At 31.7% G+C, this 14,383-nt stretch overlaps 1 protein-coding gene across 1 annotated transcript in view; it reads left to right on the top strand.

Annotated features, from left to right (window-relative positions):
• The first annotated feature begins 6,117 nt into the window (after positions 1 to 6,117).
• Positions 6,118 to 14,383, top strand: part of LOC134695876 (guanylate cyclase soluble subunit alpha-1-like) — a 58,421-nt gene continuing 50,155 nt past the window's right edge. The window contains exon 1 of the mRNA XM_063557345.1: positions 6,118 to 7,179. Coding sequence (XP_063413415.1) covers positions 6,877 to 7,179 — 303 coding nt within the window. The 5' untranslated portion in view covers positions 6,118 to 6,876. The remainder of the gene's footprint in view (positions 7,180 to 14,383) is intronic.

Raw genomic sequence — 14,383 nt, 5'->3', positions numbered from 1 at the left:
AATGTACTATGGATTTGCTGCTATACAGTACAACCAAATGTAATGTACTATGGATTTCTTGCTATACAGTACAACCAAATGTAATGTACTTTGGATTTCCTGCTATACAGTACAACCAAATGTAATGTACTATGGATTTAATGCTATACAGTTCAACCAAATGAAATGCACTATGGATTTCCTGCTATACAGTACAGCCAAATTCAATGTACTATTGATTTGCTGCTATACAGTGTAACCAAATGCAATGTGCTATGGATTTGTTGCTATACAGTACAAAGAAATGTAATGTTCTATGGATTTCCTGCTGTACAGTACAACCAAATGCAATGTTCTATGGATTTGCTGCTATACAGTATAATCAAATGAAATGTTCTATGGATTTGCTGGTATACAGTACAACCAAATGCAATGTACTGTGGATTTGCTGCTATACAGTTCAACCAAATGTAATGCACTATGGATTTAATGGTATACAGTACAAACAAATTCAATGTACTAGGGATTTACTGCAATACAGTAAAACCAAATGCAATGTACTATGGATTTCCTGCTTTACAATACAACTAAATGCAATATACTATGGATTTGCTGCTATACAGTACAACTAAATGTAATGTACTATGGATTTTCTGCTATACATTACAACCAAATTCAATGTACTAGGGATTTGCTGCTGTACAGTACAACCAAATTTTGTGTACTAGGGATTTGCTGTTATACAGTACAACTAAATGTAATGTACTATGGATTTTCTGCTATACAGTACAACCAAATGCAATGTAATATGGATTTGCTGCTATCCAGTTCAACCAAAATACAATGTACTATGGATTTGCTGTTATACAGTACAACCAAATGCAATGTACTATGGATTTACTGCTATACAGTACAATCAAATGCAATGTTCTATGGATTTGCTGCTTTACAGTACAATCAAATGAAATGTACTATGGATTTGCTGCTTTACAGTACAACCAAGTTCAATGTATTATGGATTTGCTGCCATATAGTACAATCAAATGCAATGTACTATGAATTTGCTGCTATAGAGTACAATTAAAATGTAATGTACTATGGATTTGCTGCTATACAGTACAACTAAATTCAATGTACAATGGATTAGCTGCTATACGGTACAACCAAATGTGACGCACTATGGATTACTGCTATGCATTACAACCAAATTCAATGTACTCTCATCATATATTTCCTTAACATAAATGACAAATTTTGATTTCGACTGTTGCTGGTGTTTACTTCCTCTTTATTGTGTTTATTAATTTTATGTTTTTATTCCTACGTCTTTAGGCATTTCACTGTTTGATAATTGCCGCCGTGTTGTTTTATAGTCGATCACTTGTATAATCTAATTGCTAGAGAAACAAACTTGACGAATTGTTTGTTATATTTTATAAAAATTATCTGAATTTTATTTTGATTAAAGAAACTTTATGAATTATGTTTAATATGATTAGCTATTGATTCAAATTTAGCTGTATCATTTGAAACTTAGATTAGATTATCAATCAAAAGAGTGCAATAACTCGTCAGAGGAAAATACATCACCATCAATTACGCCAACGGTCTTTTAATCAAGTGAGTCAAAATGTCTGTTTAACTAATTTCTAATGGAAAACATATGAAATATGTGTCCTTGGCTTAGCAGCTCACAGAGACACTAGTTATCCTAGTAACCCTATGTTTCCTATGCATAATTTTAAACTTACTATTACCAGAAGTTGACCAGTATAAATATGCGTGTTTTCAGATTATCTAAATATTCATCATAACACAAACAAAAGTTCATGTTATCGTACGGTATGCTATATTTTTGCGTTTAAAATTCCCCTGTTGTTGGTATTTCATCTCGTCTTTTTTTGCCAGTATAAAGATTTATTTTCGGTAGTGCCATTGAAACGAAGAAAGAATAATCAATCATCGGTATTCAAAAAATGATATCATTGGATCAAGAACGTTCGAAGAATTTCTGTTAGTTTTGTGTAAATAAGATATGCAAATACAAGAAACAAAATCACTTTAAACCGTTAGTTTAAACGGAAACATGTAAATTATAAGTTAAACATTCAATCAGCATTACAATAATGTAGACTTTTATATCCCAAAAGAATTGATAACAATAATGCAGATCTTAGCATTTGATAAACGTATGAGTATATTTCAACTATCGCAATCTTCAACACAAAGGATCGTTAATATCTAATACATGAGTATTTTTTGCAATTTCAAAAGACGCAGTGTTTCCTGACTTCTTGTAAAAAGAAACACATGAAAAATAGGTTTTGCTAAAAAGGTCGAAGTAACGAATAGAGACGAAAGGGTTTATTGCAACCTTTGTAGACGGCGATTCAGGGCCCAGTTTCACGAAGCTGTCTTAGGACTAAGACATGTCTTATGATGGTCTTACGACACATCTTAGTCCTAAGTGGGTTTCACAAAGTGGTCCTAAATTAGGACATCTCTTAAAATTGGTCATAAAGTTAGGACAACGCGAGAGGTGTCTTATGATGGTCTTAGGATAGTTATACGTTTATTTATACAAATTCCATTTTTTTTTTTTTTATTAATTTTGAAAAAAATATCTTATTAACATCTAACTATCTATTCTCCTGTTCCTGCTTTTAACGCAATTTTTCTAGATTGACGGATTATCATGAGTTGTCAACAATGTAAATTCGATGTATAATTGATATCAAAATTGCACGATTTTATCCCTTAACCTTTTATAACCAATAAAGTCGAAATTGAATTTAACTCACTTGTACCAAAATAATTATCATTTTATATTCTTGTTTTCTTATTTTTTCATTAAAAATTTCATATTTATATTGATGTATTGTTTGAAGATAATTTATAAATAAATGACTTTTACTTTTTTTATATTTATTTTGCAAATTATGTCATTTATATTGATCAATACGTTTAGAATAATTTATGGTAAGACATACTACATTTACATGATTTTTTTTCCGTAAATCATATTTATATTTGAAAATTTAAAGAACTTGAGACAGGTTTAGGATGTCTTAGCTAAGATCATCCTAAGATAAGACAGCTTCAAGACGAGGTCTGAGATATGTCATAGGATAGTCATAAGAGGATCATAAGACATGTCATAAGATATGTCTTATGACATGTCTTAGGATAGCTTCGTGAAACCGGCCCCAGATTATTTGTACAGATACATCATAACGATAGACTGAAGAAAATGGTTTTCACACAAGGAATACAATCATATTCCAAATTATAATCCTGGTAACTTTGATAACTATTCTTATAGTCTAAAAACATTTGTTTGCAACAATTAGAATGAAATCGTTTTTGTCGTAACGAATTCTTTTTCCAATTAATGAACAACCATAGTTTCTTTTAGTAAGCATATGAGTAACCTTTTGGTCTTCTTACTCTATTAGACAAGATGTATCCAACCAAATCTTTAAAATTAAATCAAAAGCTATACAGTTTAAAGAAATATTTCAGGATAAACTTTTTTTAAAAAGGAAAGAACAATAGCTGAGTTATATTTTTTCATAAAGGATATCCAATAGATGTAGTTATTTACTTGTAGATGTTAAGTAAGCGTAGTGTTGTTCTTTATGATGGTATGTTAGTGTGTTTTCCTCAAGGATGTTAATTAAGTGTATTTGGCCTTAAGATTTTCAGTGAGTGTTTTTGTCATTGAGGGTATTCAGTGGGTGTCTTTGTGTATTTTTGGATGTGCAGTGAGTGTAATCAGTGTCCCTTTGTATGTCTAGAAGCTAGCTTTGTGTATGCATTGATGTCCTGTTAGTGTTTGCTTCTTCATGCTATTTAGTGGGTGTCTTTGTGTAGTTTTCCATGTTCAATGCATATGAGTGTTTTTGTCCTTAATCATATTCAATAGGTGTCCTGTGTGTACGTATGGATGTTCATTGAGTGATTTCGTCCTTAAAGATATTGAACAGGTGTCTTTGTGTAACTATGGATGTTCAGTGAGTGTTTTGTCCTTGAGTATAATCAGTAGTTTTCTTTTGGCATTGTTCACCAAGGATGATATTTAGATGGTGTCTTTTGTTTACTTATTTTTGTTTATATGTGTGTGTTTTGTTCTTGATGATATTCAATATGTGTCTTTGTGTAGTTTTCAATGTTAATTGAGTGGTTTTGTCCATCGGGATATCCAGTAGGTGTTTGTATGTATCTATTCATGTTCAGCGAGTGTTCTTGACCTTCATGATAATCAGTAGGTGTCTTTTTGTAGTTTTCGATGTTCAGTGAGTGTTTTTGTCCGAGAATAACCAGCTGATACCTTTGTGTTTACAATATTTAGTTAGATTTTTTTTATCTTTCGCATGTTCATGGCTTTTGTTTTTCGTTTACGAATTCTACTTGCTGCTTTGTCGATCAACATGATCTGTAACTGGTTTTCTTTTATTTTCTTTTAATATTTTGTGTTGATTTTACAGTCTCTCTATTTTTTATATAGGTTCAATTTGAGAAACCTTTGAGGTAAGGTAACGTATGGTATGTCATATAACGTATCATCACATGTAGATATAGTCCGTATCTTTTTATCTGATATAATCAGAAGATATATCTGTTTACACTCTGTATCAACCCGGAGAATGTTACTTATCTGATTTTATTCAAATGTTTAAAAAACGAAACTTATGACTTCCGATTATACACAGTTGTCGATGCCATTTAATCTGATATTTATCAAAGACAGAAGTGTTACATCCACGATCGCAGTGAATCAGTGATACATTTACCTTGCCATCAGCAGCTAAGTGATTATGCTTCAGTAAGAATAGTGGTGGTAGTAATTCATAGTGTGTGATTCCTATTTTAGTGCCAATTAAAAGTGTAACAGTTTTAATAAGCTGCGCTACAACTGTGATGAGATGTGGATTACATGTTTTAGTTTAATTTAGCTGCGCTACAACTGTGATGGGGCCTAATAGTTTTAACTAGATGTGCATTAAATGTTTTAGTTTAATTCAACTGCGCTAAAACTGTTATAGGTTAAATGAGCTGCGCGTAATATTTTATACTTCTAATTTAATAGCTTCCCATGAGAAAAGTTGTAGTTTCGATAATATGCACATAAAATGTTAGGATTCAATTAGCTGTGCATGAAATGTTAGGGGTCAATTAGATGTGCATGAAATGTTAGGGTTCAATTAGCTGTGCATGAAATGTTAGGGTTCAATTAGCTGTGCATGAAATGTTAGGGTTCAATTAGCTGTGCATGAAATGTTGGGGTTCAATTAGCTGTGCATGTTAAATCCGCTTAAAATATAAAATCAGCTGGCTGTTATTGGTCACTTGAGTTCAGCTCCGCTGTCACAAATTGATGGTGTTTGTTTTGGTCAATCATTAGTTTTGGGGCTATTGGTTTTCTGTTCGTTCTGTTTTTATAATTGTCATGTGTAGATATTTTTTTTAACCAATGATTTATTATTGTCTCCTTTTGCTACTGTTTCCTCTTTAAAAGCCTGAAGGGATTGCGATTGGATATTGCCTTAACGTATTGGGACAATACAATACAGAAGATGATGTCTACTTGATATTTGGCTTAATACGGTTTTCATCGTTTGCAGCACTTTTGCATATATTACACAAATAAACTTTGTTATGATAATAAAAATATGTGTACAAATATATATGAATCTATTGACTTTAATAGAACTAAAAAAAAAGACAGCACTCCTTTATCAGGTCTCTAGTGGAGAGTTTTCTCATTGATAAACATACTAAATCTTATCATTCTTTTTTATTACTTCAGAAGAAGATTATAAAAAAGAACTCACTAACTATCTTACATTTGTTTGGCCATCATTTTTTTTGTGCATATCTTGTAAACAACAATCAAATATAATCTTAAATATTTCACAAGTGGGATCGATAAATGCTTAAGATAGTAAATGTCACAAAGAGCGAATATTCATCTGGGTCTTTGTAAACGTAGAACGAAACGGAAAGAAACTATCTGATTTGTTGACTTGTGTCAGTTGTAAACAAGGACACAACCTTGTTTTAAAGTTCGTTTTCTATAGTGGGCTGTATAACTTGTAAATACTTCAGATTTACAACTCTAATCAATTCTAAATCATTTACAATACAGACATAATCCGACCTAAACACCCAATAAATGCATTCAGTTCGCTGACACCTGCATGGTCTTTTGTTGTTCAGCATCGGAGAGATTACGTTTGCTACTATAAACTCTCGTTTATCAAAATCAACGATCAATGTCCGTTAACAACAATTACTATCAACAAAACGTAGGGAATTTATTGTAACACACTATTTAATTATATAGTCTGTGGTATTTATGATCAGAGAAAGTCTTCGGACGTAAATCCACTAAAATACCTACATGACAGATAAACAATTTAAAAGTTACCGCTATATCGGCGAATTTTAAACATTAATTCGGGAGAATATATTAAAACACGATGTTAAATTTGCCATAAATTTTAATGCGTTTAGAAGTAGTAGTAAAGAAAAAAGTTTGGATATTATGAATGTAAAATTACGATCTAATTTGAGAAAAAAAGTGTTTGATGGACAGTAATATTAATACTGATTATCTGAATGAGAGATGTAAAGCTTCTGTGATTTGTTTATATATTGAAGAAACACGTGTCTTGGTATTTATAATCCATTTGGCCATACCAGTTGATAATTGTTTATAGAGTTTAAACACAGGAGATACCTATAATTATCATTGTGTATTGAAGGCTAGAAGGTGTATCTGCATTAAATACCATTACGGATTTACATTAACTGTGATCTCAAGAAATCATTGATGGACGAAAATGATCGCTATTGATTGTTTTGATCAACAAAAATAGTTGAATCGTAATCAAAATGAGTTGTCCATTTCAAACTGCGGTGAAAAATGAAATTGATTCTATCAAAAAACAATCACCGAGTTCCAAAGGATGTAATGGTACAGAAGACTGTAACAAACACAATAGAACCAAGGATAAAATACCTCAAACTAATGGAACATTATCTGGTAGGGATAATTCTCCATCAAATAAAACTAGAAAGGAGAGCGGACTATCTCTGTGTTCTCAGGCCTCATCAGATGAACTTGACGGAGAAGATGAGAAGAAACTAGGACTCGTGGGATTGATAGAAAGTGTAGGGACACTGTTACTGCCTTCGGTAAGTCAAATCTTTGCATTCTATTTAGAAGGGGGTTATATCGTGCATGATTCTATTTTTAACTTAAATCATTGTCATTGGAACGAAAAGAATAGGTGAGATAACTCGTAATAAATGACTATTATTGTACATATTAAAGTTAGAATTAGATGAAACACTTCATCACCTCGGAGGGTATAAATTGGACAAATTTATAATAGTCGTATTCGTGTATTCTGTTAGATTTGTTGATGAAATCATGGAGATCGCTCCAGTTTGCCTTGATTAGAAAAGATATCACAATGTAAAACTGACTACAAATATTGTGTGATTGCAAACATGGAAAAGGGATGTTTTTTACAAGTTGTAAATAATGAGGAAGTAGACAATAGTCATATTGGTATTTTGTAAGGGAAATATTTTATTTATTGCTTTATCTTATACTCCTCATAAATGTCATTTTAAATGCAGTCGAATATAGAAAAAATAATGTAATATACGCATGATTTAGAATTATTGCAAATATGTATGTTTATCCTTTTGAAAACACATTGATTCGATCGTTAACGCGTGATTTGTAATACCCAGAGATTTATGCATATTACAAGGAAAAAAGGTTTATGATAGCGTGTAAATATTAATTAAAGAGAAATGCTTAAAATGTCGTGATTGACGAGAGTAAAGTTTGCTGGAGCATTATTGATATAATTTTACAGTGAACTGACATGATACCTTCTGTACATGTTTACTTTGTGGACGTTTATTTGTAGAGTTTTATTTTTATTTGCAACACTTATTTATTCAACCCAACAATTATTCAATATATAATAGTTCCGCTTGACCTTTTCGTGCATCTTTTAGTAATGAATAATATTCTAATTTAGATAAAAACATGAGTATAAACATTAAGTAAAGAGTTGTGTAGCAATTAATATGGTTGACAAGACACATGGGTATTTACATACAACGATTTTTACAATGCGCGAATATTTAATGTTACAAAATTATTAAATGAAACCAACATAACTTAAAAAGTTGCCATCATAAAGGCAGGATTAAAGCACACTTAAAGTATACTGTTATCATGGACGAAATGCAATAAAATTCTTCCCCTTTATTCAAAATTTAATAAACAACACCGTTAAACTTATTATTCATTTTAAATTTGGGGCACATTAGGGTTTTATTGTACCTGTATTCCGTTATAATGTATATTGCTCTTGACTTCAGAGACCATTGTTGTTTACAATAATCAGAACAGTGGGTTTACTCAACTAGAATCAAGTTTATAACACATTGTTGTGATGTTCAGAAAATTGCTACTGTATCTCTGTATTGGGTCCTCTTAAAATAAATGTTAGACGGGTGCCGAACAAGTTTGAAGATGAAAAATGTTAATTTGAAACAAAACACTGAAGGTAAACAAAATCACGAGTCCAAAAAGGATAAAACCACGATATATTTATAAATAATCATTTCAAAATATTCCATGAGATTTTTCGGTATACATCCACGCATTCACTTAATCTCTATTTCACATAACAATTCTGTTTATATGGTAATCTGGGACAAATTTAAAAACAAACTGGGATCAATTTACATAACAAGGAAAGTCGTCTATTTAATTGAGACGATGTTTAATACTTAGTAGTAGAACAGAATTGAGGGCAATCATAGGAAATAGAATGCTCAGCTAGAAATAAAAGAATAAAAAAAAACTTTGAGAGCCTTAAATAACCATCCCCCAACAATAATGACATGATTGTACTTTCGTTTGGTTTTTGTTTTCCTAAATATATAAGACACGTAACTAAATTAAAGACTGACAAAACAATAGGTTAAATTAAAATGCCCACTTAATTAAGTTTTATATCTAATAAAATTGAGAATGGAAATGGGGAATGTGTCAAAGAGACATCAACCCGACCAAATAAAAAAACAACAACAGAAGGTCACCAACAGGTCTTCAATGTAGCGAGAAATTCCCGCACCCGAAGGCGTCCTTCAGCTGGCCCCTAAACAAATATATACTATAGTTCAGTGATAATGAACGCCATACTAATTTCCAAATTGTACACAAGAAACTAAAATTAAAATGATACAAGACTAACAAAGGCCAGATTCTCCTGACTTGGGACAGGCGCAAAAATGCGGCGGGGTTAAACATGTTTGTGAGATCTCAACCCTCCCCCTATACCTCTAACCAATGTAGAAAAGTAAACGCATAACAATAATAAATGTTTCAACTTTAATAATAAAAGATATTATAGATGCAATTCAAATAAATGATGTTTTAAATATTGCATTTCTTTTATACTAATTATGATATTATGATCCGGGAAATTAGGGGAAAATAACGACAGCATGAGCTAGTTGGTTATCACTTATTTCGACGGAAGTCTTTGTAATATATTGATAATAGTTCCGAAACCTTATAGTATTTACGAATTAGGGTAGAGCATATCTTCGTTTTTATATAAATTACATGTGTTTACATAATACAAAGAAGGTAAAGAAAAGCGTCACAGAATTCGGAAATTAATGTTGAAATGGCTAGGTTAAATATATAAGTGTACTTGTTCATGTATGTCATGTATGTATAGTGTCAATGAAAACATATAAATATTACAAATAATTTTGTAATACGATTGCATCAATAAAAAATCTGTTTATGTCAAGTAATGATTTAACCAAACTGTAGTAGCTGTTGTTGTTTCACTTGTGAGAACCCTTTTTATTTACTTTCTCAAACTTTCTTACTATAATACTATATGTATTTTCACCAACGTTCAAAGAAGAGTAAGCGACAAGTTAGCTGAGCTGGCAGGACTAATCTGTATAGTGTATTAACATGCACGCTACTCAAGCTGAGATTCAGTCATTCTTAACATGCTTAAATTTTATTTCAATTAGCATGTTTTGTGTTAGTAGTACTTTTATTTTTTTTTACTAGACATTAAATATTTTTCTACGTTAACATGATAAGGATACAATTTCAGTGACGTAAAACTCACCGGTCAAACACCCAACAGCTTATACCCGAATCGAAAGATTTACACTATGTAATGAATGTGATAAATAGTAAATAAAAAAGAATGAAATTGGAATATATGCTACTTTATTTCACGCGTTCTCTTTCGTCTTTTTTCTTTTTTTTTTTCAAAAACAGGTAAATCTTCCACTTTAATCATCTTTAATATTTTTAAAACAAAAGTCCACTTGTAGATACATAATGTGAACTCTAGCGCTTCACTCAAATGTCTCCCGAACCTTTACTTTCATACTTTAAGAAAAATGTGTGCACTCTGAAAATATAAACTTAAATACTTAAGATTGCAGATTTGTTTAACAAGATAAAATGAAGAGGTTGGACCCGTATCAATTAACATTGTACCCTGCTCAAACCAGTCCTCTACGTCCGTATAAGGATCAACTTAAAATTGTAGATGTTTATAACACAATAATTATTCCATTTCTTTGGTTTAGGATTACATTGATGTTGACCAAGGTTTCAAATCAAACCCACGGGTTAAAGACGGGAGGATATATGTGTTTGTTTAGGAGATGTTAACCAAATATGACTACCTGTTAAATTAAACAACTGGGTTAAGAAAGAGACGAACAAGTGGCAGCTTTACCTAATTAACATTTTACGAGTAAAAAGGGTGGAGCGTTTATTTAAGTTGGCCAAGTTGTTTCAAGTTCTGAATGAAATTGCGGAAAGTGTAAAATTACACCTGTCACAGGTTAAGACTGGGTGGGTGAATTACATAAAAGTTCACCTTTTGTCAATTAATCTTGAAGATTATACATATATCTTTTTTTTACGTCGCATTTGGACAAAGATTTTCAAGATGGAGTTTTACTTAGCGTAGAAATAAGCGTCATTGAGAAAATATATCTCCTATTCTTAAGATCATTATACTATAATAAGTTGACGTCGATGATCAAAACTCGCAAATAAAACGATAACAACTGACGAAAATTATAATTTAAGGCAAATATTCTAAATAAAGGATACGAACAGTCAAGCTGGGGCTAACCAATGGCTGTGGTCAGTTTTGATTGTAACTCCGTGTCGCGATGATGACTGTCTGTAGGTATGCATCGATAGTTAAATATAGGAAGATGTGGTTAGAGTGCCAATGAGACAACTGTCCATCCAAATAACAATTTATACAAGTAAACCATTAGGTATACATATAAAAAAGAAGATGTGGTATGATTGCCAATGACACAACTATCCACAAAAGACCGAAATGACACAAACATTAACAACTATAGGTCACCGTACGACCTTCAACAATGAGCAAAGCCCATACCGCATAGTCAGCGTACCACATATTTTTCATGGTACAACTCTGACGGGAGAAGTTGGTTGTAGATGGGTATGGTCAATCAGTTGGAAATGTAGATTTCACTTTTCTGTAACAACTATGGCTTCTCCAGTTTTTACTATGAGTCTGCCTTGTCATTTAGCTTCATCAACTTGAAAATTCTTAAGGTATAAAGAAAAAACTATGCATTTCATAAAAATTTATTTCATACACTATAAAGTTAAGAGTCAGAAATACAGCAAAAGATCCACAGCAAAAATCTGTTCATAGTATCCGTTGTAAACCCGCGCTTGCGCTGTTTATCGTTTCGTTTATTGGTTACGTATCGGTTTTTTTTACTACAGTACAAGCGTTCTTTCCCCCTGTAGACCCTTTATCTTGTAGACTTATTTAATTGTTAATTGATAAATGTCAGCTTACAAAAAAGACCCAATAGATTAATAAGTTGATATATTTTAAAGATTTAACCTTTTTAAGTCAGAAACAATAAAGCTGACTTCCGTACATAGATGCAAGAATCGTTAATACATAATCCCGTGGGATCAGTTCTTTGTAGACTATCGTACAAGGTTCCGACATATGGAAAATACTGATTATTATACAATTTATCAAACGCTCTAACATCAGTCAGGCTTTTCCATTATAAAATAAGTAAGTTACACAAAAAGAACAACGTGAAAGTAAGATTTATGCTTCATTCGATTGTAAAATTACTTTTTTTAATATGTGTGTCTCAATCGATTGCTATTTTATTCTTCAGTACATAATTTAGATTTCTTGATATTACTTAGATGGAATATGTAAATGGTGCCAAAAATAGCTCAGCTAACATAGACCCATTATTCTTTCAAACTGTAATCCCGGTAGTGTGTGTGGTTAACTCTTTGAAAAGACATGTACCAAGTTAACTATTGACCTCGTGTGATGCTTCTCTGTTTTGTTGGTATTAGATCCTTCCACAGCAAAATCCATGTACGAAATAATGATCACGTGTCCAATACGAGGACCAATTTTAAGGCATGCGATAAAAACCGATAAGGATTTCGTGTAACTTTCAAGACAACAACCTGTTGTTACTTTATGTATCAGATCACCAATTCAGAATCCCTTTATCTAATAAGCTATATTTTTCACAGCTTTCTGAACATACCTTAAGTTTGACCTCATACAAAACAGATGTATCATAAATTGTACACGTATCACCTGTTTACACGTCAATTTTCAACCTACCTTTAAAGTCTTATAAGAAAGAACTGACCGTCATAACATAAAAAAACCTTCTGAAATAACCCCTGTTTTTTTGAAAATCATAAATATACTATTATGGAGCGCATATATCTTCAATTTTTAATGCAATCTAATAGACAAGTAAATTTTAGCTCAAAATTACCTTCATGAAATTCTCTTTCACTGAAAGTTTCATTTCTGCAAATGCTTTTGCTTAATTTGAGGGAGTGAATTGGTGGTCTGACACCTTTAGCCACAGTTAAAAATTATTTCAAAAACATTTGTAAAATAACCATGGATACGACTTATAAAAGGATGTTTACTTGCATCTACCAAGGAGGCATTTTTAGTCTTTTAATTTATTCCTTTTGGTCATAGTGTTGCATACCTTTCTGTGACTGTAACTGTCTTTGAATGATCACATGGTACATGCCTTCTTTGTTTGTCTTACATTTGAAAGTTTGATTTTAATTTATAAATAAGGAGATGTGAAATGGTTGCCAAGGTGGCAACTATCCACAAGTGTGACAACAATACATATGATGCGAGTTTATAATATTAAGATACCCTGCACAGTATATACGTAACTGTATAAGAATGATGCCATTTTATATTCAAATTCTTCCACAATTATTCCTCAAGTACTGTATGATAATGTGTAGCCTGTTTTCAAAAGTTACGTTTGTGTAAAGAAAAACGACACTTGTACATGTATAAAAACTATGCACTTCGAATATGAAAAAAAAATGTCAGCTAGTCCTTGTATAAACACAAACAAATATATTATACTTTGTACCCCGATTTAATTTAATAAGTTTTGATTATCTTCAGCAGGGAGATTCCATTGTAATCTCCGGGGATTACGTTACACTGTAATTACCTCCAGTAACTATTAATTCCAGTCTGTTACAAATCTTAACTTACATGCAATCTAAAGATTTATTAAACGAACGGAAATCAAAAGACGATTTATCATGAAACTATACCAAAAACCTCTGTGGCATGTTATTCAGTTTCCTTGCTTTTCTTCCAATTAGTGTCTCAGAGTATAATTTGAAAGTACATAAATCATTGTGTAATAACTTCAAATCCTTACCAACTGCAAAAGGCATAATTATACAGATTTTGCTAGATTTAAATGAACATACTTTATGTGCAAAGGACAATTATGTTCGGAAAAGAATAACTTATATGTATTTTAAGAACGGAGAATAGTGTTTTACTTGGACCAAAAGCAGGTGTGGAGCAAGTGATATAAATACCAATGTTAATCATTTGTGTAACATAGTTTCATAATCAGTATGTAGGTTTAAGATATCTGTCAGCTCTAAAGCCATTTATTTACTTAAGACATCTTGTTCTAACAATGCTTAATCAAGATCGCCCATTTGTGCCGGAAGTGTCCATTTTAAGGTAAAGTGTTGATTAAATAAAATAATATGTCAACATGACAATATTATTTCCTTTTCAATATTAGTCCCACCAAGGATTTGTAAAGTTACTTTCCAAACAGATCCTTAGTCCCACGATAAAAAGGATGTTCTTGTGAAGACTGAAAGTTTGAGATGGGTTCCGACCCTAAACAAAGGCAACAGTAGTATACCGGTACTGCTGTTCAAAAGCTGAAAGGTTTTTGGGTCTGACAGAAAAAAATATTAATC

This window comes from Mytilus trossulus, chromosome 14 (genome assembly GCF_036588685.1).
Source record: "Mytilus trossulus isolate FHL-02 chromosome 14, PNRI_Mtr1.1.1.hap1, whole genome shotgun sequence".
NCBI classification, from domain to species: domain Eukaryota; kingdom Metazoa; phylum Mollusca; class Bivalvia; order Mytilida; family Mytilidae; genus Mytilus; species Mytilus trossulus.
Note: the sequence above shows the minus strand (reverse complement) of the source record. Positions and strands in the feature narration are given on the sequence as shown.